Here is a 24928-nt window from a genome sequence, read left to right on the forward strand (position 1 = left end):
TTAATAAATTTGTCCACTTTTGCATCAAAATGCAAGATGATTTGACACAACCTGCACATTTATGAATTTATATACATCCATAAAGCCATATTAGAACTGCCTGTCAAAATTAAGAGCTACAGTACACCAGTTATCAGTAAATAGTAGCTGTAAATAAAGAATTGGAATCTAAGGCTTTCAACAAAAGCTAATCATTAGATTCATATCCATCAGTTATTCAGTATCAAAAGTGGATAGCATACTGGGGATTTACTGAATATTGAAGCTGCATAAATAACAGAAAGGCTAATTACCTAAGCAAAAACGGTACTTTTAGAAGATCATGATCAGAGTTACTTAACATACATTTTATGCACTGTATTGCATTATTCCTCTTCCTTCATGTTACTCACATAAGTGGTTCATGCAGATTTGGAGTGAATAACGACGACACTTCTTGATGAAATATCGAAACACACTTTATTTAGCCAATATTAATCAGGACAACTCCAAAATCAGGTTTACAGTCGTCGAAGAAAAATGCTACAATAAACACACCGAATCAATCAGTGACACAGCCTTCACAATATCAGGCTATAATGGTGGAGTCAGCTTCAATGCAAAGCACCAGAGTACAGCTCCTGACCTCCTCAGTTATTCTCGGAACTTCACGTACTCTGGAGACTCTACACGCTACAACTCATGATTCACTCGACTATACACTGTAGTACAGCTCCCGACTCCTCAGTACAGTCGTTCCCGGAGCTCAGCACACTCTCTCAATGGTGCACTAACTGTGATACACTAAGAGACTCTTTTGGTGCACTTGACGACCCACTAGGCACTCACTAACTATCAATTTGATGTACTCCGCACAGACTAACTCTCCGTGTACCAGCAGGGTTTATTTAGCTTTTGACTTCTGTTCGAGAACATTCTGTGCTAAACCAGTAAGAATTCAATAGTTCTCCATCCATCTATGGCATATTTCCACTTTTGTCGCCAAATATGGAAGCCCTACCTTCCCTATCCATTTTCTGGCAACCCTAAACCTGCTTTGCGGGGAAAGCTATCTTACCGCACCTGGACATTTCGTAACAACTGAATAACAGTTTATCTTGAGGCAAATGATCATCCACTAAGGTAATGATTCCCACAGAGCTGTCAATCAAACACCTTTAAAATTTTCTTCATGAGTTATCAAAGAATGAGTACTCAATTAGCACAAAATGTTAATGTTCAAACAAATGATGAACTGCTATTCTTATGTGGTGTCTTCATTCAGCATTACCTGGAAGAACTGCCTTACCATGAGTAAGTGTAGTTATTGGCTTAGTATCTACAATGATAAATCCAATAGATGCTTTAAAAAAGAAAAAACCCACTGCATCGGTCATTCTGAGCCTGAAATTGGCCATAGTAACATATATACATATATTATAATTTAGAATTTAGGACCGACTTTTATAATCCCAACACTTTTTAAACCTTTCAAGATGGCATACCTTTATTTAAGATGTTCCTTTGGGATGGATGGGAATCAAAAGGAATCGGGCCACAAGATAGGGGTTTGGCATTGCTAGGCTTAACTTTAGGGGGGGGAGATTTTAGTTCTACCATCATGATTTTCGGTACATTTTAGATTATTACCTAAGCTATCATATATGTTAAATTAACATTGAATAATTGTTTTCCTTTACTTTACATGAAAATATGTAAAACAAATTGCTTACTTTGAAACATAATTTTTGGAAGCTCTATTCAAACTGTTCCGAAGTTTTAATTGACAAAATGCATTAATAAACTTGAAAATTAATAAAAAAAAAATACAAGAATGACTGTTTGCAAGAAGTAACAAAATCTTTCACGGGAAGTGGAAGGCAGACACTCAATAAGCTCAGTCTCTGATAAAATGTTCATATCAGAATCTCTAGAAAATGTAGTAGTATAATTTAGCATATCCTTCCTCTGATAAATAATGCTTGCTCGCCATTATAAACTGAAGTTAGGGCTTTCCAAAATAAAAGGGGAAGAATGGAAAATATAATTGATAAAAGCAATGCAAAGTGTAATAGAACCCCACGCTACATAATAGCTTTTAAAAAAAAAAAAAAAGATTTGAAGAGGTATCAGAAATGCAAATGTTTATATGAGTGGCAAGTTAGAGTCAAGATCTGTTTGTTTACATTACACTTTTCCTTCTCCCCTGCAACAATTGGCATCAAAATTATGCAGAACGTAATCAAACAAGGTCAAGAACCTAAACTATTTCAGTTCAAAAGTACTGGATGCAGAGCACCATCTAGTGGTCTTTAAAAAATGGTTTAGCATAAAATGCATATATGCATTGCCTGTCCCTTGAGCTCACTCTCCAGTGATGCTTGGGGGGGGGATGCATGGCTGTGAGAGACGTTTATAGTAAATGCATATATGGGACACCAGTCCAGAAAGGATTGATTCCATTGATGTTATCTGTATTACTTTATATAGCAAATTGTTCATGCACAGAATCTCTGACCCAACTGTGGTTGCCTTCGAGAGCATATGGCTTGTGATAACTTCAGAATGCTTCTGATGCCTTGTGAACTTTGTCATGATAAACAGTAAGAATAATCAAGTCTAAAATGGGATTGTGTTTTATTGTTTAGTTGTATAATATTCACATGCTTTTGAAATAAATTTTTGCTTTAAATTCAAGGATACCAATCTCCAGTTACATCTTGCAATTTTTAATTTTAACAATTGAGAATAATTCATTGAAAATCATTTATTACATGAACATATTAACTGATTTTGCCTTGATATTAATTCTGGTTTCAATGTAGACCCCTCTCAATTTATTTATTCTCTAGAAATTATAATACAAATTCTTCATATGTTAAATGGTCAACACTGGATGTTTTATGTAGTAGCTCTTACAAAATCAGTTATAGTTTTCGACACTTTCAGAAAAGAAAGACAGCATAATGCCCCAAGCATGTCATGTTGCATATTATCGAAATTCTTTCATAGTATTCTATCATAAATAGCTGGATTGCTTTTCTAATACTGCTGTTTTAGTCATATAATTAGTGAGACAAGAATTATAAGAAAAAAATGCTTTTTTTTTTTTTTTTTTTTTTTTTTTTTTTTTTTTTTTTTTTGTGCACAATGTAGAAGTCAGTTTCTTTTACATCCAAGAAGATGTTCTCTTTGTAAGCATATAACTACAGAGTGCTTTTTCATTATCAAATAACCAATCAATCTTCCACAAAAAAAAGAGGTTATTAGCCATTTCGTTGTTCCAGAATATTGTTTATGGTTAAGAATTCTTTCTGTAGACGATGATGGAATATGTGTCTTAAACATTCTTGCTCCTTTCCTCCCCCTTCCCCAAAAGAAACTTTCCCAGATATGCCGTTTCTTTTATAGACTGTAATTTGTAATAACTTTTTATAGAAAATATAATTTATCATTGGTATATACAACCATCTTGAACTGCAACTGGAAAAGAATAACTTACATAATCACACTTAGTTACTGTCTATCATGAATATTATACTATGCATTTCCTGTGGGGGGAACTGTGTAAAGTAGTGAAAAAATACATAGTTTTTTAGGATACTGTCTAGTGAATGATCGTTGCACTGTAATTTATTTTTTGTGCTAACTTGTTTGTATATTAAAAAAATAATTTTATAAATTTTTCATCAATTTCTTTGTATTTATTTTATTTTAGGAAGCATTAGAAGTATTACGATCTGCACCTATGGATGTAGTTCTGAAAGTATTTCGCCCATCAAAATCTCTTATTCCTTCATTTTCTACATATAAAGTAAGCTTTCTACTTAGAAAATGCTTTTATTATATATGTTTAAAAAATTTCATATTTTTTGTTACAAAAATTTTATTTTGTTTTTTAGGGTGCTATCTGGCCATTATTTGATTCGTCATCAAGTTCTGCAAGTAGTTCTCTTTCCCACAGAGAAACTAATTCATATAATGTTGAGACAGGGGTGGGTGCTTTTTTAAAGTTTTCTTCTGTAATACAATTTAAAACCTTTCTTTGTATACAAAAATGATGAGAATAAATTATCAGTTTTATGCACGTGTAAAAAATTTGCAATTATTTGCAAATTATGTTGATTTTTATGAAACCTAATGAACCTAAGGTACTAATTATGCCACCAAAGAATTACGAATCTGAAGTTAAATACGTAAACATACATGCTCGTGTCTGCAGAACTGTCATTATGGAAGGAATATAAGCACACAAGGGGTTTTTCAGTGATTTATGTTCTCATACTCCTTCATAATATTCACCATGTTTCTCACAAGAGTTGAGTAAATTTATTAGATTCATTTTCAGTTCTGTATCGCAACATGCATTTTGAACATCCTTGTATTATGAGCGTTACTAATAATTATGTGCACATAAAATGACTTTTGAATAGTATATCTGTTTCACTGTTATAAATGTATATTCATACCATATTTCATTTAAACCTGTCCACTAGGTTTTCAGAAATTTGACATAATGTGCAAATTCTCTTAATTTTGCACACAAATGCTTGCTGTAATTCACATCCAGAAAAAAAAAAAGTAACTGTTTTTGTTTGAATAGCTTATACTTGTTACTTTCAATTCTATTAGTGCAATAACTTTGTGTCCTCAAAAATATTGTATAACCAATCTTTGTAAATTATATAATAGGCATATAGTAAGTTCTGAATGTGATGTAATATTTATAGGATAACAAATTGTGTTGAAATGATTGCATCATCCTTTGGATGTATGAAAAGAAAAGTATGTGCAGCAAATGTTACTGTTTGATTCCTCAAAAGCTGCGAAATATTTTCAGTCATGATATTTGTTAATGTTCTAAATAATAAACATGTACTTAATAATATGCACTTAAGGTGAAGATATTTATCATTATAATGATACTCATGAATTGTGCATTGCACTGAAAAGTGTATACAGTCAAAAGTCGTTAATTCGGACACCCATAATCCGGAATGATCTATAATCTGGACCTCAAAGTTAAAAACTTTCTGCACATGCGCATAGGCGTTTAAGCGTGCGCGTAAGACCTTTACGACTGCGCATATGCGTGTGCGCAAACGCAGAATACGTTTTCGCGTGCGCATTTAATGTATAACGGACGGTATAGGCTAAAATTATCTATTTCAGTTAATGTTGATGATTGCGTTGTTCCTTAATCTTCGAATTGTATGCGGCTTATTATTTTTTGCAGACTGTAAGAGCAATTTCATAAAATTAAACTTGAACTTTTGATTACGTCAAATAGAATTTCCGATGCTGGAGCTCCCAAAGGATCTACAAAACGAAAGTATGTTTCGATGTCCGTCAAACAAAAAGTGGAATTGCTGCAAAAAATGAATAAAGACATGAAGAAGGTGACAGAGAGTTTAGTGAAAACAAAAAAATTTCGATTGACAAGTTAGTCGGTATTCTCAGCGCAACAATTACGGTACTTGAACAGCGGAACTTTGTAACTGAACAAAAAATTGTCTGTTTATAGAATTAAAGAGAAATTATTATCACATAAAACGAAGCAACTTAAACAACTTACATTGAAAGAAATGTTTAATAAAGTAAACAAATAAATATTAAGCTTTTTTTTTTTTGTAAATTTTGATACCTTTTAGATCATAATTGTTCTTTATTTCATAAATTACAGTTTCATATTTTTAATTTTAGAATTTCTGCATGCCATCTTACGAGATTTAAACTGATGATCTATAATCTGGAAAAATCGATAATCCGGAATCGGCGAAGTCCCAACGAGTCCGGATTAATGACTTTTGACTGTATTATGATATTGATTTATATCCTTTTGTAACATCCCCTTATCTAAGCTATGATACATCATACACACAGTCATAGTACTATCCAACAGAAACATTTTGATAACTAGATGTATTTGGGCCTACCAGTGAGAGAGCGGCTTTAGCACTCTCTCATTAAACAACTCTCTAAATATCTCATTAACATTATTTATATAACTTATATAAGTTACTAATGTATGTTATTTATACAATAACTTATATAAGTTACTAATATATGTTATTTATTCAATAATTTATATAAGTTACCAATATTTGTTATTTATGTAACTTATATAAGTTATATAAGTTACTAATATAAGTAACAATGTTCTAACTCGGAACATTGTTTCTTATATCTTAGATTTTACTACTGGAATTGTAACTGACTGTTTGGGCATTGGATTTGTGTGTGATGTAAATGTGAGCCATTTTTACTAATTTCCTGTATTATATATATAGTATTGCTAAAGTGTGTTTTTTTTTTTTTTTTTAATTTATTAAAAACTTGGTCTACAGTCTGTCTTCTAATGAAAGTTGTTGTCAGTTGAGTTAATGATTAATAGTCTTTCTTAATCTTTACAAACCTGTATAACTGTTTCTGTTCAGTAAAGTATTTTTCTTGTCTAAAAAAAAAGTGAGCTTTTGAATCTCTCTGCTCTTCAGAAGATGCAATTTTTAGAAAAGAAGTGAAAATTGGATTAATTATCTGAAGCAAAATTATAACTATTTGTAGCTGGGTGTGTTAATATTAAATTCATGGTCATTATTTGAATTTCATGTCGTTTGCATAATTTAAGATTAATGATTTTCTAGATATCAGTAATACAGTAATAATAAAATGCATAGTCTGTGGGCAGTTGTAAAGTAGGTCCCCTACTCTAACAAAGACCTAATTCCCTTACCCCACAAAGACCTTAATTCCAATTTCATTTTAAAATGAAAACTTCCATTCTTTAGATAAGCTTCTTTTCACTTTTTTCGATTATATATGGAAATGATATTTCAAATTCATTTAAAATGATATTTCAAGATTATTTGATTACATTTTTTTCTAAAAAAAGGGGCGGCAGATGTTCAGTGTTCTTCATTTTAAAATTTTGTTATCTAATAATAGATTAGGATTTTTGAATAATTAATTGTAAAAATGCAGGTATGATGTGTATGAATGTTGTAAAATTTGATGATTCTCCAAAAAATTATTTACAGGAATTTGAAGTTACTCTTGTAAAAAGAGGAGGTAGCTTGGGATTCACTATCTCAAAGAAAGAAATCTCCAGTGAAAATCCAACAGAGGGCATATATGTTAAAGCTTTGGTGAGAGAACCTGCTGCGTCAGATGGCCGAATTCAACCTGGAGATCAGATTTTGGAGGTGCTTTTTCAGAATTGTGTAAAATTATCAGTGTAAAACTTAAAGCTAAATTTTAATTCAGATCATGAAAAGTATTACGCTCTTTAATTGTAATTGCTGATTGTGGTGATCTGTTAACTTCTTAAAGCTGGAAGAGTGTTGTGAGTGATGCTATTTTTGTTTTGCAATAAAAAGTTAACCACAACTAAATGTTGTAGCCAGTACTAACAACATGTGACCTTCTATTTATTTTCTAAACTGTAATTTTAAATTCCTTACCAAGGCAATAAAATGACCTATTTAAAAAAAATACCAATATTAAACAATATTGATACTTTTATAAATTTATATTAACATTTGCATTAGAAAAGGGAATAAAGAGGCATAAATACTTTAGTTGAATAAAGTTTAAATACTTTAGTTGAATAAATCATGAAAAAAATATATTTTGTTTATTTTTATTATTGTTATATGCATATAGGTCCATAATGGATTGAATACATGCAGAACAGAAAATAGCTCGATAAAATTTACTTTTCCAGAAGAAAACTTTACAGTTCTAGAACTTTTCACAAAAGTGCTCTCGATTCTTCTCGGTATCACAGAGTACAATCAGTAATCATACTTCAAACGACTAAGAACATGAAACACAGTGTATTGCAAAGAGCATCTAAAAGGTGAAGCTTGTGCGGCGATCTCTCAATACTCCAAACTCAGCTAATAACTGAGAACTGATGCTCTCTCTAGTATTCTAAAGTTTTTACTCTTTTCACTGAAGAATTTCTAGTACCTTCCATTTCTCAAAATTACTGGAAGGTATATACAGTTAAAATTACATTTAAGGACCAGATATGGTTACAGTTACATATAGGGATAAATTACAGTTATACAGAGACTGGACCACAATGTTGCCAAATGGTTGCAAAGTTTGGCAACAGTAGTCGCCAAAACCATCGCCAGCAAGATGATATATCGCTAATTTAACAAAATATCCATTTACCTCAATGTTAAATGGACATACCCCTGTAATTTTATTTTTCTGGCAAAGTGACACATTTCTTCAGGCTTTTCATGTTGCATTTTACATGCTATTGTAAGTATCTGGAATCATATAACAGTAAACAAAATAATGCACAATGTATGTTAAGAAAGCTGAAAAACATAATATTCATCACCTTTCATCTAGGTAGTGTCTGTAATGTTGTGAAATGTATTAAAAAGATACTGTCAACTGAGAATGAATATCTGTACAATGGAACTATTGAAGAAACCCATGTTAGCTAAATGAGGAAAATGTTTCTTTGTCATTGCAGCAGTGTAGAAAAACTTGCCTTCAGGAATTTAAAAAGAAAAGGAGAAAAAGAGATAAAAATGAAAGAAAAAGGTGTTTCAGTAAAGAATTAAAAGTATGTTTGGTATTTCCTATGCAGGAATTAAATATTAAGAATTGTCAAAGTTTTTAATAAATAAGTATGGTGGAGATGATGTTTTAACTACCATTTTAGTTTCACTTTCATCATGGATGTCCAGAAAAAAGATCATTCAGGTGGAATATTTAATGGATAAATATTTTCAATTAAGACATTAATTTTAAATGCCGAAAATCTGTTCTAAAACTGCAAGAGCAACCTTTATAGTACCATAGGAATTGCACCTGCTTATTTGTAATAACACAGTGTAAATCTAGTTGGTCAACTATTATTTTTGAATTTGAACATATGTTCATTTTCTGAATGGATTAACAGATAATAAAATTTGAATATGTTGCTGAGGTTTTGCAATTGTTTTCTTAATGCATCTGGTATACATAAAATTATATACACAAATTAAAAAATATATATGATACTATCAAATTAATCATCATAATGTGGGCAATGAATAAAAAAACAAATTATGCCTAAGTAAATTAATAAAATATAATAAGAAATGTTTGTAACTTTTAAAAAATATAATTGAAAATTAAAAATTAGTATATTGACTTTCTCCTTATCCTTTCTTTGTATTCTGATGCAAAGTTAAAACTGAAAGTAATCAGAAATACTTAGTTATAGAGAAAATCGATATGCAATTATATATGCAATTGGTTATATTCTTTATTTTCTTTTTTAGGTTAATGGGACTACCATATCTTCAATGTCTCATTCTGAAGCTATATCATTTTTAAGAAATACGCCAAATGCAGTTACTTTGAAACTCTACCGTGGTGAAACTAATGCAACAAGTGGAGGCTTAGAAGATTATCACATATCAAAACCTTTACGTTGGGAAGCTCTAGAACTCTTAAATGATCGAGTTAAGCATAAAGATCATGAAGAATATAATACCTTGAAAAAGAAAATTAAAAAGAAACTGGCAAATGTTTCTAATGCTCCCAGCAATTCATCAACAGAAAGTGGAAGTACTAGTTCTTCTAGTGGCCAAGAGCACGTCATTGATGAAAGCTTAGAAACTAGTATTTCTGAAGATCTTGCTTTAGAAGGAATCGGACTTCTGCGTAATCAAAGGCCAAAATCGCTAGATGTATTGAATTCATCAGATAGAAAACATTGTTCTGGTTTTACAGAAGAAGATGTATTCCATCGTCAGTCTAGTGTCATGTGTCCTAATGTTGAGCAGAAAGTCAAGAGTGAAAGTAGTCAGAATGAAAGTCCTACTAAGAAAGGAGGAAAAAATCTACTGAAATGGAGGGGTAGCACTTTGCCTGATTCTGAAGATTCAAATAGTTTAACTGGCCATGAAATGTTTAATATTTCTTCTCAAAGTAGTTGCACAGCTGACACTAGAAATTCTGTTGAATTATCCTCTGATGATGAAAAACCTGTACCTTATCCTAGGACAACCAGCTATAAAAGTGAATGGGTAAATTTTTTTTTAGTACTGTCTGCAATTTGATTTATTTAAACTTATTTTTCTTTTTATATATATATATATATATATATATGGGGGCATGCTGTTCTTTTGTAGCTTCTTAAAATAAATTTATCAAATACTACATGTAAATTTTCTGCAGTTTGGGGAGGGAAGAGGTAATCTGGTGAATAAAATTCTTAAAAATTTAATTTCTAATTAATCATTTTCAAAGAATCTTGAAATAAGGATAGAGTATCAGGTAATTAGAAATAGATATAAATATTTTTTTTCATTATTAAATAGCTTTTTTTTAATCTGTCCCAGTAAAATATTAGGTGTTGTTTTAACATCCCTATAAATTTTTCCCCTTTTTCCACCTCAAATTGTAATTGAGAGGCTTAAATGTATAGGCAAAGACTGAATACTTTTATCTGAGTTCCATGCATATATGTTAGTAGCTGTTGACCAGATGAATTGACTGATTTTTGTTATTAAGTAGAATACATGTTATCTTTGATGATAGCTGGCTCATAGGAGGAATAAAGGTGGAACTGAATTTTGATGACTTTGACTTTTGCTTTTTAAATAACTTGTAAAAAAGGAATCTGGCAGCTCGCAATATAGAATTTAGTGTATTGGCTTTAAAAATGCCCTCAAAACTTAATTCAACTTAAATATAATTTTTCATTATGTGGTGCTTGTGAAGTCGGATTAGCTGTTTAAATCAAACTGTGTAATTTTTGAAGTTGCTGCAAAAGCTGTTGAAACAACTGAAACCACTCTGAAAATAAAAAAATTATTGAAGATGATTTTCAAAATATGATATTTAGGCTTGAATACTAAGCTTTCGTTGATGATTATGAACTTTCCATGATGGGCTGAAGGACATTTCTTAAACAGTTTTAAAAAATGGTAATTTTTTAATTCCTTACTGCAGTCATAAATTCATGAAAAAAATTTTCCATATGTTTTAAAATGCAGTTCTGAAGAGAATTTAGAAATCATGTATTCACTGTAATAAATAGATTTTTTTTTCTTCTATTGCTCAATATTTTTGAAATATTCCCTTTATAGGTTAATTCATTTGAAGTATGCTTGGATAGGGGTTGGCATGGACGACTAGGTTTCAGTCTTTTTGATCCACCACCTGTTGAACCTGATTCTCCTAGAAACTTGTTGCCCATTTCAGCAGAAGTGAAAGCAGTTTATCCTGGCAGTTTAGCTGATAAAGATGGAAGAATAAAAGTTGGAGATCGTATAGTTGAAGTAAGTGCAATATATTCACAGGGTGCGCAGTACATTTGCTTGATGTGATAACTTGTTGTAATGTTTTGTTGCTTTAAAAACTGAAGTGAAACTTATTGCTTTGAGTTAAAAAATTGTATTTTATAAAAATGTAATTTTATATAAGTTTTTTAGCTAAATTTTAAATTTGTAAAGCTCTAATTATTAGAATTGAGAAAGATTAGGAAGGATTTGAATAATTTTCTTATTTTAAAAATCACATTATTAATTTTAGCTAATTATAGGTTTATTTATTTCAGCAAAATGAACAGTAAAGGTGCACAAGCATATTTTTTAACTACTTCATTAATTTTTATTTCAATGACTAAACCCATTTCTCTCCAGCATGACGTTGAAGTCAGTTGAGTTGAGTTAGCTACATGCTGCTTACTGTTTGTACCTCAGATCATGCATGTCATTACAGTTTCCAGTGCATGAGAAACTTCTGCAGCTGGAGAAAAGCATTTTCTACATCTGTAATCTTCTTTCTTAGCTTCACATATATTTTGAATGGCTATAAATATTTCATAATTTTTGGTGGTTGGTAGGATTATGGGTGAATGATGATTATAATAAGTCTTAGAATTAGTTATAAAATGCTAATGAATTACTAGTGAATAATTATAAGGATATTATAGGTTGCTCTCAAAATGATTTTCTTTCCTTTCTTGTCCCACATGTCTAAGGGTTTCTGTGAAACCTTGCTGACAAATTTCAATCTATCAGACATTCAATCTGTTCAGACAAATTTCAATCTATTAGGTTATTTGAGTCTCTGTTTTAGTGGGTTTTTTTAATTATTATTATTATTATTATTATTATATAGCTGAGGATTCTGACATTATCTTCAAAAAGAACTTTTAGTATTTTTCTAGCTTCCCTTAATATGTGTGGTCCTATTTTGTTTTTGTTTGTGCCAAACAATTCTTTTCATTGGACAACGAGTGAATAAAATAATTTCTCTGTAATATTATTTCATTATTTTCGCTCTGTGCTTGAGGTGAATAAATTACAAGTGTAAGCAAAATGTTAATAGCATTTAACTCTCATTGTCATGTTTGAAATTAAATTAAGATGATTCTTCAGTTTAATTTTCAGTTATCTCATGAGAGTTGTTAAATTAGTATTTGACTCAATATACTAAAATAATTGCTGTTTTGTGTTCTTCATATACATGTGTGTGCTATTTGTATTGATGTGATTGAAAGCAATCTTTGCTTAAAGAGTATGTCTCTGTAATTTTCCCTTGTAGGTGAATAAAGAATGTTTGCTGAATAAATCTGCAACTGAAGTCATTGATATTTTACGAAAAACCAGAGGAGTTACTAAAATGATTTTTTGCAGGTGAGTTATCAAATTCAGAAATTTTTCTTGTCGAAAGCTCATTGTTATGTATTTAAAATTTAATGTTTAAAAATGAAAAGTTTATGTAAAAGTTTTGTGATAAGCCATTTTAGCCTCTTTAATGCAGAGTTTTTAAGCAGATGAATATGGAAACTTGAATTGGTCATAATTGAAATAGGCCTGAAGGCATTATATATATATATGTTGAACTTGTAGATGTACTGATTTGGCCTGTGTATTACTTTTAGTAAATCAGGTGTTTATGAAAGCTTATTAGTACTGTGAGAGGAAGTCAACATTTTTTTGCACTTTGTCTGTTACTCTCCATGTTTACCCAGAAGTATGAATTGGACAACTATGTCATTTTTCTACATAATTTTTTTTTTTTTTTTTTTTTTTTTTTTTTTTTTTTTTTATGATTGTGGCCTTATAAACTTGTGTATTCTGTCCAAGAAAATTTCTGATTAGTTATGGCAACTATTTTTGCATCACTTCCCACACTTCTTTGTCTGTGATAAGTCAACAACATTGTAAATCATCTTTGAGCAGTCCAAAGAAGTGATAATCAAGGAATGCACTAAGATGTTCCAGCCCCTTATTACCTAAATGGTTAATTGTTTGAATAATGGTTTCATGCTTTGTGTTAAGCTCTTTTGGCACATAATTTGCACAGATTTTTACAGAAGTTGAGTGATGATTTGATTAGCAGAACCATGAATAATGTGCTGAAAACATGCTGCATCATCATTGGTAACTTGCCATTTTGCTGGTATCTTCTTTTGAGCTTCCTAAATCTTATTGTCTGTGATAGAGCATGATGGAACTTCTCTTCATTCTGTGTGCATCATGCTTATTTGGTCACTTTTAAAGTGCTGTATCCACTGATACACACTTCTGCATGATAGAGAAGTATCTGAATCTAAAATGCCTTCTGAAACAAAATCTCTATATTCTTCCATGGTGCATGTTGATTTTGAAGAGCCATGTTTATATGGTTATAGCAGCAAAGAAAATTATCTGATCAAGATCATACTTTCATCACATAGTAGCAACAGTGTCATCTTTGCGTTATGTATCCAACAAAAGCATAACAAACATAAGATACTTTATGATGCAAGTGTGGATCATTTTTAATTTGCTCATTTAAATTGTAATTAAATTATGTATTTGTCTGTAGGGAAGTGAAAATTAAACTATTTTCTGAATTAAACAAGTGGTTCCAAAAAGTGCTTAGTTTCCAAAATATGAAAATTGCTTTTCATTTTGTTGCATACATTCCAGAAGCTGTCATAGACATCATTCATTGCCTTCTGATCATGCTGAAGAAAATTCTTAAGACTTCATGTGTTCTATCCAATGTCTTAGTTCTGGAAGTGTGCGTACTGTGTAAAGGTGGGCAAGAGGCATGGCTGTATCTAAGGGGGAGATGCCATAAATGCAGTAGCCAAACTATTTCCACTGACATACATTAGTCGATTCCTATCTTATCAAAATAAGATGTCTTTGTTTATAGAAAGTCTTGGAAGCTTGGAAAGAAAAGAAGTCTAAAGTATTTTTATGTAATGCTCATTGTGCAAGCATTTCTTTGTTCGTCCTTGGGAGGGAAAAGGGATCTAATAATTCCAATGGATGCTGTGCTTTAATTTCCAGGTTTTGAAGTGGCTTCTACTAAAGTTACATGGCTTTTGTCATACCATTATCGCAAGTTATGTGTGGAATTCACTATGACGCATTTACTAAAATAATACAATTTTGAACCTGTTGAAACTTATCATCATTTGACTAACATATTATTCAGTTCATCACCAACTTTCGTAAATTTCAAACGCATTTTTGTACCCATAGAAGATGAATATAGATAATCAGTGCAAACGTGCTGTGCTATATTTTTTATTTTCAGGTGGTGAATCTGTCAGGTTTGCAGTGGTAAAAATTAATAGTGTACATGGTGAACACACTATTAGTGTAAGGACCGCCCAGAAATGGTTTAAAAAATTTTAAGTTGGAAAAAGCAGCATTGATGATGAACCCTGTTCAGGACGTTTTGAACTGTTAGAACCAAATCAAACGATTAATTCAGAAATTTATAGTGAAGAACTTTGCCGTCTAAACTCAGAATGATCAAAAATACCCATGATTGGTGAATATCAAGAAAGTGTTGTTTCATCATGATAAAACTGCATACGGCTCGAACAATGCTGCAAAAAATTAGTGAATTTAATTGGGAGCTTTTGCCACATCCTGCTTACTCCCCAGATATTGCCCCAAGTGATTTTCACTTATTTCGTGCTTTACAAATTTTTTTACTGGGAAAAAGTTAAATTCTAAACAGGATGTACACAATGAATTTTCAAGTTTTTTTGCATCAAAACCAGAGTCTTTCTACAGCATAAAAAAGCTGCTTGTAAGAAGGTGAGACATTGCAGATAATGGAGAAAAATATGTAATTGATTAAAATGTTAAATTGTGTTTTTTAATATTATTTAAAAATTTACCCAAAAAATGTGCACAAATTTATGGACTGACCCAATAGAATCTTGCAAAGAATGACTTCAGTGCTGTTCATTAGATTGTTCAGAAGTTGCTTTTGTTTATCATTTCCAACAGCTATTTACTGAAAAGTGGTCTTTTTAATTGGTCTTCTTTTTTTGAATTCCTGGTAGAATTCAATTATAAAGATGCATCCTGATTTAAAATATACCTAACACTAGTTAGAAAGAACCTACATGACTTAAAATGCCTTAGAACTGACCTGTGGGCTTCATTCAGTAGATAATTTCATAATTACAGTATTCTGTGATATGTATGTCTGATTTTTGTGTTTCTTCATGATGTCTTTCTTGCCTCTAAACATTTTCATGCATATCTCAAGTCATATTAGCTGAAGACGTCTTAAATATTTTTCCCCAAAATTCAACATGAAGTGACTGTAAAAGTGTGTTTTATTTTTTATAAAATCTTTTCATAATGAAATGCTCTGTACTAATTTGTAGCTTTCTTCCAAATTTGTTTCTTTCCACTAAAGCACTGGTAAGAAAACAATGTTATGACATCATACGATTCACTTGCTATCTATTAAAATAACTGGAGAAAGATTCATTTATATAAATAATTTGCACTGAGCTTTGATTTTGATAATTGTTAAGCATTTTTTTAATATTTAGTTCGAAGTTTTTTATGTGTTTTACATTTGTTTTTAATATTTCAGGTTGGAAAAAAGGTCCTGAAGTGTCTATATAGCTGAATTTTCTAGTCATAAGCTGTTATTAGTCAGATCTGAGCCATAACTAAGTTTATGCCATATGTAATTCACCACAGCTGTACCAGATAGATAATATTCATTTAACAGAAATTTTAGAATCTCATTCATACTTGTATATTCTGAATCATGTTCACTTTCATATATTTTGGACTTTAAAAAAATCACCTTCATGCTTGTAAATTAATATCTTTACAAAAATCTATCTGCATTAAATTATTTACACAAAGAGCAAGTATATCTTTATATTTACAGTTTTCTTATTACTGCACTTTTTAAACTCACGTTTGAATTATTTGTATATATTTTCATGAATATTAAGCCTGGTATTCTTTATACACTATTTTACTCTGGCCACGTAAGCATTTCTTATTTGCGTAGTGCCTGGGGATTATAACTCTAAGAATAAAAGGATGATGCACTGAAGATACTTAGTGTATTTAACAATTTTATTTCTGTATTTAGATTCAGTTGTTTATTGAAGTCAAATATTAAGTATTACATTTGTGTGTACTATGCTCATTTTCTTTCTTTGAACATATCAGTTACATGTTAGTTTATAAATAATTGTTATGTATGACTAGACCAAAAAGTGCATTTTAAAGCAGAAAATATTTATTTGTATCTATCTTTGTGTTTGTAATGATATTTTTATACATAGTTTCATAAGTTATAAGTGTATATAAATGAGAGGACATGTAAGTGTGAATGAATATACATATCTGACTAGAGTAATAATACATTTGTCAAATTTAAAATAATTCTTGCAAAAATTTGAGTTAAGTGTTTTATGTGTATTGCTTTGCATCTTAAATTTTTTATCATACTTATAATACAATTAGAAATTTTTTTACCACTTTTTCCCGCAGTTTTGTTCTGTGTCCCAAACTATATGTGTAATATCTGCAAAATGATTTCTTATTCCAAATTGTTTATTTGGCAAATAAAATTTATTAGTGTATCAGTTTAGAAATCAGATATGGATATTATTTATATATGAAAATGGGTTTGATCATCATAAAATTTATCAATATTTTTCTGTACATCTCTAAACATACTTTAGATGTCACTTTGTAAAATTTCCCCAAAACGTTAGTTAAAAATGGATTTACATTTTATTTAAATACATATATGTACTACATTTGTAGATCACTGATGAATTCTATTTTTGATGTATTTGTATTAATTGTGTGATTGTAGATATATCTTTGCGTATTTTGATATGTATAGGATTTTAATGCATTATTATTAAGAAAATAAAATCACTTTTTTGTGAGATGTATTTTATCATTTTTTATGTTTCTTATTTCTTTTTAATTAGAGGTGTTAATAGTTTTTATCCTCACTTTTTAAGCACATATTTTTCAAACAATAGGATGTTGCCACATATTGTTACTATCCTGAATTAATTTTAAAGGAATAATATAGCAAATCTAAAAATGTATGGCAACACTTAACACTCTGTATGGAATTCTAAAAATATGCTGTACTTAAATATTTTGTTGAGTTTTATGTGACATAAGTGCGAAGAAAGGGAAGTAAAGTTAAAAAGATTTTTTTAATTATGCAAATCACTGTACTCAGTATTAAAAAAAACTGAACATTGATATAATGAACTGAGAAAAAAACTGAAAAAAAATAATAGCAACACTTAACACTATTGGGAATTCTAATGCTATTCTGCTTTTAAGAATTTTCTGATTTTATTGTTGACTTTTATGTAAGTGCGAAGGAAGTGATATTTAATGATAAAGCTAAAAAGACAAAAAATAAGCTGTGTTAGCAGGAGTGAGTCCGAGAGAAAAGAGGTGAACTTCAACCTCTTTGAGAGCATAAAAAACCTTAATAAACCCTTGGGTGCAGTGTTAATATCTAAATCCTTTGAGATATTCCTTTTTGTTTTTTCTTCCCTCCCCCACCCCAGTATTTTTATTTATTTGAAGAAAAATCATCGAAATTTTATGCACATAATTTTTCTTTTCCAAAAAATATCAATTATCCTAATTTTTTGAATATCTAGGTAAGCAACTGTAGTTACGGAATTCTGAGCTTCAATTACAAGAACCACATAAAATAAATTTGTAAAAATATTAAATGTCAAAATTAAATATGGCTTTTAAAAATTTACACAAATAAGCAATTTATCTGAAATTCTAATGAAAAAAGATTCATGGAAATTGTTTGATTTTGTTTGCATCCATTACTTAAATATGATTTTAACACTTAAGCCTGAAATTAAGACATGATTTTGTGATTGTTGCAGTGAATATTGCATAACATTCATTTTATGCAATATGAAACAATAATACATCTTTATTTATAATCTTGGGTATTTTAGTGAAATTGTGGCTTTAAAATGCTTTCATGTACTTCCTTTAGATCTTGTATATTTATTAATGAAAAAGAAGACTTAGGTCCATAATTCCATACCATCTTCTCATATACATCCATACATATATTACTTGGACTGCCTTACCAACAAATTTAGAATGCAGCAAAATATTTCTAGTGTAATATGAATTTAATGTTATGATGAGCAGTTAAAAATATAAGTATCATTTTCATCTTTTATTAATTTATTTGGTCAGTTAAGGTAACTTTAATATGTTCATTGTATGTATCTAATATCACTTTATTCTTGTTCTAATATGAATTCTCATGGTAAAAAAAGTTTCTGATTTTTAATATTTAAGATCTTTCAAATATTCTTGATAACAAATTATCTTTAAGTAATTATTTTGTAGATATAAATATTATCATTTTGTTGATATTTGTTGAACTTTCCAAGATTTAATATTTATCTGTAAAGCTTAAATGAACAGTCAGTTTATTTTTAAATGCAAATCATTTTAAATGAGCTCTTCTGTAGGAAAAAACAAAATGCAATGAGGTGAAAAATTGTAAAATTTCTTCAAATTTATTTTAACTGAGCATAAAATTTCATAAATTCTCAGTGTAATTGTATTGACTAAAAAAAATAAATTTGTTTAATAGTTAAAATTTTGGAAACAAAGTAATTAGAACTACAGACTTAACTATAAAAATATTGAAAAAAATATAACGATTTTTTTCCTTTTCTTTCTAATTTATTATTTTCATATATTATGAATTTTTAGAATGATGATAAGTGTTTGAAGTATCAGTAAATTCATCAATATGGGTGTACATTTTCTGTCAGATTGTCACTTTTGTCTAAAACTTTTTGTTGCCCTTTTTTGGAGGGCATAACCACCTTGGTAAATTTTGCGAAATTTGTAGAATGCACCAAATATTTGGTAACCATGAACATATTTCTCTAGACAATTACTATATAAAAATAAATCTTCAGTGTTAGAAAACAAATAGTTGCTTTTATATGCAGTTTTGGTATAGTCAAAGTTCCAATAGTTTTTGTAGATAAATTCTGATATTTTTTGTGTTAAACTCAATTTTGGCATGAATATTCCCTTCCCCCCCCCCAAAAAAAAATCACTTAAGGGAACCTGCTTAGAATCTGTTCGTAGCAATTGTCACAGAATTTTTAGCAGAGCAAAAGAAACAAAAATCCACTTGTGATGTTGCTAATCGATATTTTAATTGTGTCATAAATAAACAAATGCATGTGTCTTAATAATAAAATAATAAGTTTTCATACTTTAGAATTTGGCAACATCAGAAAAATGTAATTTGTGTCATGTTTGAAAGGGTTCCGAGGTTTATGAAATATTTAATGTATGTAAGCTTAAGAATGTTTTCCTGAACTTGCAGTCTTTACATAATCTTTGCTATTTTATTAGTTCAATTCTAATATGTGAGTAGGTTTATTGATTGATTATTGAAAAAATACCTAATTATAATATGCATGTAATAAAGTTTCCAGTTTCAAGTCATCATACTTTTTTTCGTTAAAAAATTGTCCATCTGCACAAGGCAGGCTAATATGTAAGCACCCATTTATTATATATGTGTGTGCATATGTCATATGCAACCATATGAAAGGTTTTAAAAATACTTGTACAGTACAAAGTCTGTAATCTGGACTCGTAGGGACTTCGGTGATTCCGGATTAGTGGTTTTTCTAGATTATAGATCATCAATTTAAATCTGGTAAGATGCCATTCAGAAATAATACAATTAAAAATATGAAACCATAATTTATGAAATAAAGAGCAATTATGATCTAAAGGGTATCCAAATTTACAAAAAAAAAAGTTTAATATTTATTTGTTTACTTTAGTAAACATTTCTATCAAAGTAAATTGTAAGTTGCTTCGTTTCTTGTCCTAATATTTTCTCTTTAATTCTATAAACAGACATAATTTCTTGTTCAGTTACAAAGTTCCTCTGTTCAAGTCCTGTAATTGCTGTGTCAAGAATACCGACTAACTTGTCAATCGAATTTTTTTTTCATTTTCAATGACATTCTCTGTTACTTTCTTCACTATTGGAAGCACGCATGGGTAAAAGCTTTACTGGCTTAACGCGCATGCATAGTGGACATGCGCATCAAGCACAAATGCGTAAACGCATTACACGCATGCGCAAGTTTGTAGCTTTGAGGTCCGGATAATGGACGTCCAGATTAGAGACTTTGTACTGTATATTCTTAGGAGGGGAGCAAAACTTGTTTCATGTGAACTGTGATTAAGCATATTTTTATTTCATATGTTTGTCAAAGGTTTCAAGTAAACTATTATTCAGTACTCATTTTCTTGTAAGATATTCCGATGCATAAACGAATTTAAATATCGATCTTCCAGATATCGAACCTTCCAATAATTGATGCCTGTTTCCACTGTATATAATTATGGTCTTGCAGTTTAATTCATATGCTGTTTTTGATAGTTTTGATTAGTAAATTTTTTCTGAAGTATTAAATTTTTAACACAATCCACTTTAATGCTTAAAATCTCTTTTTAAGTACTTTATATTAAACAATTGGTTATAAGTGTAGTGTATATTATATTTTATAAAATAAAGTACACATTTTTAGTGTGTATTGTATTTTTACAACATTCCATGACACTTTTGGGAAATTCAAATAAAATCAGTTGTTTCTAATTATTAAATATTATAGTTTAATTTTAGCAGAAATGAAATTATGTGAAATTAGTCAAGTTGTATTGTATTATATTTGTAAGGCATTTTACCTTTTTGTTTGAAAAATGTATTGCTAATCTGAAACCTTTGAAGTATCTATTTATTTTTGCATTAGCATTTTTGCACATTCCACTGTTAATTGCATTTTATGTTCTATGTGTTCATAAATGTCATGTCTCAACTCGTATAGAAATCAATGTTGTGATTCATGAAATGATGAATGTAATTTTTAAATGTTATTTCTGATATGACACTTGTGCCTTTTAAATAAAATTCCACATTGTTCATCATTGTGCTTGATAATTTTATCTGAATAATTTTTTTCTAAAACTGGCTTTATTAAACTTTCTGCACATCTTAAAATTGAAAACAATTTTCCTGTTTCCAATTGTAAAAAAAAAAAAAAAAAAAAAAAAAAAACTTGTTTATGAATTAAATATTTTTTTCTTCCTCTGACTCGACTCATTTGCACTGGAACCTTAATATGAATTAACCATTATTAAATAGTGTGCATAAATCTGATGAACATTCTTGAGCTTTTAGTGACCATAATGTGTAAAAATATGTTAAAGAATTCTTTTAAATTTTGCTAATAAACCTTTTCTATTGGTATAGAATCCGAAAGGTTGGGTTGTAATTTTGTAAATAAAGAAAGAAATTTTGTAGAATAGAATGTTTATGTTTACATACCTTTTAATTTGAAGAATTTTTATAATAAAATATATATTTTAAAAAACATATACAAAAATGTTGACCCTCAGAAGCATCTGTTTCTAACAGAAGCTAACAAATTCTTAGAATATCTTTCTAGAATAAAATTAATAAAAATTAAATGCAGAGTTTTTAAATGTGCTCCATTTATATAGCAGATCAAAATAAATCGTATGAAAAGAGGACTTCTGTCTGAATCAAAGTTATATAAAGAGTTTGGTATATTTTCATTATTTGCATTCCTTTCTAATTAACATATATTTGAATGGTCATGATTTCTTGAAGAAAACATAGTGTACGATCCTTAGAATGAAATAATTTAAAAAGATCCACCTCTTTCCTTGCAGAAGTGAAGTTTTGATGAAAATCAACTGATTGGCTTTAATGATACTGGACTGAAATCAGCAATCTGAATGATTATCTGATCCTTTGGCAGTGCTCTAAAGTATTTAAGACACATGCTGATGGTTATAGAAGTTGTGTTTTAAGATAAATAAGTAATGAAGTTTGCTGTCCTAATGCGTTTTACTTTTCTCTATAAAGTTCTCTTTGGTAAACTATTCAGTTTTAGTTTTCTATATATTTTTTAACCCTCTTCAAAAGAGAGATTGAGCATTCTTAAAAATGTAATTGTCTCCCATTTTGTGAATTCTTAATGTATTATTCATTAGCATTCTGGTCTTTAGACATATGATCAGCTAGGTCTTCTTATTGAACAGTTTCCTTTTTTCATCGGTTAGAGATTTTCATTATCAGGTCATCATTATGTACCAAACCTTCTGCAACAGCATGAGGTCGACCTTAATTTTAATTCTGTTGCAGTTTCAATATCATCTGAAGTGATTTCCTCCATTTGTTCCTTATGAACCATAAAAAATAATTACTTACAGCATTCTGAACAAAATTGTATCTTAATCTAAATTTACCTACCTGCATCTGAATTCACAGTAGGTATTTTCTCCATAATTGTGGAATATGTATCTTCTTGTGACTCTCGTCGTGTCGTGTTTTAAATTTTCATAAATGCATAGTATAACTTAGACTGCTCTTCAAAATTAAAATATAATCTGAAAAAAATCTGCTCACTGATTAAAGTTTTCAATCAATGTCCATTGATGTAATTACTTATGCAAATTAATTGCAAGTGAATGTAAAATTGGACTTCTGCATATAGATTAACACATGAAATATGCAAATAAGATATTTACAAAGTGTTCCATAATTGCCTCATGTTGGAATTTAGGTGTGTAATGTTGGTTAAAGTTTTTAAGTGTTTTTACCTAGCGAGTGTAACATTAATTCTTAATTCTTGAGATGAAGTTTTATATAAGCTACTTTCAATTGTGCCCATTAGGTTTTAAAATTTAATAGCAGTACCAGAGACTTACGTGAAGAATTTTAAAACTAGTAAAGGATGGTTTGAAAATTTCACAATTAGAGCCAATATCTTCAGTGTTATTAGACAGAAAGTGCTAGTACTGACAAATAAGCTGCTAAAAAATGTATCAAGACATTTTGAAACTAATGTAGTCAGAAGATGCAGACCAGAATAAGTTTTCAGCTATGAGACTGATGGAAATGGAGAAAAGTGCTTAAAGAATATTCATCACTAAGGAGGAACTGGCACAAGCTTTTTAATGAAAGATAGATAAATTTTTCTTCGCGATTTGAATGTAAAACCCCTGTTCGTTTTTCATTCTAAAAATTCTCAAAACAATGTGTTATGTAGAGAGCTCAGCAGTAGAGCTTGGATAACTTGAGTTGGCAGTTCTCTTCTACCATAAAAAGATATCTGCGAGGATGTCTACCCTGTAAAGTTCTCTTTATAAAGGATAATGCTTCAGCACAACCACCATAGTTGGAAAGATTTAGATGAAAAATTTAATTCGATCAAAGTTAAGTTTTTTCCTTCTAATATTATACGGTCTTAACACCAACTGATCAAATGATCATCTAATTACAAAAAGCTTTGTTGCAAAGATGTTTGGATGTTACCGCTGACGCAGAATGGGCCATCAAAGAATTCTGAAAGAATTATTTTAAAATTATCCTTTGTTTGCGTTTTATCAATCTGGCATGGGAAGATGTTTCTGTCCGAATGATAAAATCAGCCCGAGGAAAGTTTTTGCCCGATTATGTCCAAAGAATTGGTTTGTAATGCAATGTATTTTGCAGTAATTGGCAAAACAGGCAATCTTCTTATTAGAACATAAATTTTATTTCTAGTTCACGGAGATGGACAATTTGAAGAAATTCTTTAGTGGCAAAACGTTCATACTACCGCCAGGATAGATCAACAAAAGGCTTCATCGATTGTTCAACACAATGAAAAAGTCACAAGAAATAGAAATATTCTCAAGAGATTAATAGATGTAGTTTGTTACTTAGCAAAAGAAGAAGATGCATTTCGTGGACACAATGAGAATATAAATTCCCTTAATCGAGGAAATTATATAGAATTAATAACTTTAATTGGTAAATACGATGACGTTTTAGCAACCCATCTAAGAACTGCAACTATATTTTCTGGAACCTCTAATAGAATACAAAATAATATTATTGCATCGATAAAAAATATTGAAATTTCAGAAATTAGAAATGAGGTAAAAGAAACGCCATTCGTTGCTATTATGCTGGATGAAACATCTGACATATCTCACAAATCGCAATTATCGGTTGTGCTACGATATGTTAATAATTGTAGTGCATCAGTGGAAAGATTTTTGTTTTTTTAAAGATGTTAGTGGTGATCGTTCAGCGGAAGCTTTGTGTAATGTTGTGCAAGAAACGATTTTGAATTGGGGGTGTGAGAATAAAAAGATTGCTCAAACATACGATGGGGCGGCAGTCATGGCAGGAGCGTTGAATGGGGCACAGAAAAAAGTAAAAGACATTTTCCCAGAAGCTATGTTTGTGCATTGTGCACGTTGCACAATGCACAAATTTGCAAATAGTTCTGTTCAAACTTGCAAATAGTTCTGTTCTATTTCTGGCATAGCCTCATTTTTTTCGGTGTCTACAAAAAGAAATCATGTTTTAAATGAAATTATTAAAATAAAATTTTCCAAACTTAGCTACAACGCGTTGGAAATATTCATCTCGTTTGGTAAATACCATAAAAAGCGAACCATAAAAGCTATCTGGTTTATTTGAAAACATTATTGAGTATCCAAAAGGCTGGGATAACGATGCAATTAATATTGCAAAGAGTTATCACAAGTTTTTTGAAGAATTTAACGGT

General features: G+C 29.9%; 1 protein-coding gene across 1 annotated transcript in view; it reads left to right on the forward strand.

Moving 5' to 3' along the window:
• LOC118198699 (tyrosine-protein phosphatase non-receptor type 13-like) overlaps nt 1-21263 on the forward strand; it is a 292987-nt gene extending 271724 nt beyond the window's left edge. The window contains exons 28-34 of the mRNA XM_085821696.1: nt 3698-3793; nt 3882-3974; nt 7017-7181; nt 9270-10019; nt 11085-11276; nt 12547-12638; nt 15847-21263. Of these exons, the coding sequence (XP_085677822.1) occupies nt 3698-3793; nt 3882-3974; nt 7017-7181; nt 9270-10019; nt 11085-11276; nt 12547-12638; nt 15847-15865 (1407 nt within the window). The 3' untranslated portion in view covers nt 15866-21263. The remainder of the gene's footprint in view (nt 1-3697; nt 3794-3881; nt 3975-7016; nt 7182-9269; nt 10020-11084; nt 11277-12546; nt 12639-15846) is intronic.
• The last annotated feature ends 3665 nt before the right edge of the window (nt 21264-24928 follow it).

The sequence above is a fragment of the Stegodyphus dumicola genome, chromosome 8, assembly GCF_044657685.1.
Source record: "Stegodyphus dumicola isolate Sdum_Otavi_A_Nest chromosome 8, ASM4465768v1".
Classification (NCBI taxonomy): domain Eukaryota; kingdom Metazoa; phylum Arthropoda; class Arachnida; order Araneae; family Eresidae; genus Stegodyphus; species Stegodyphus dumicola.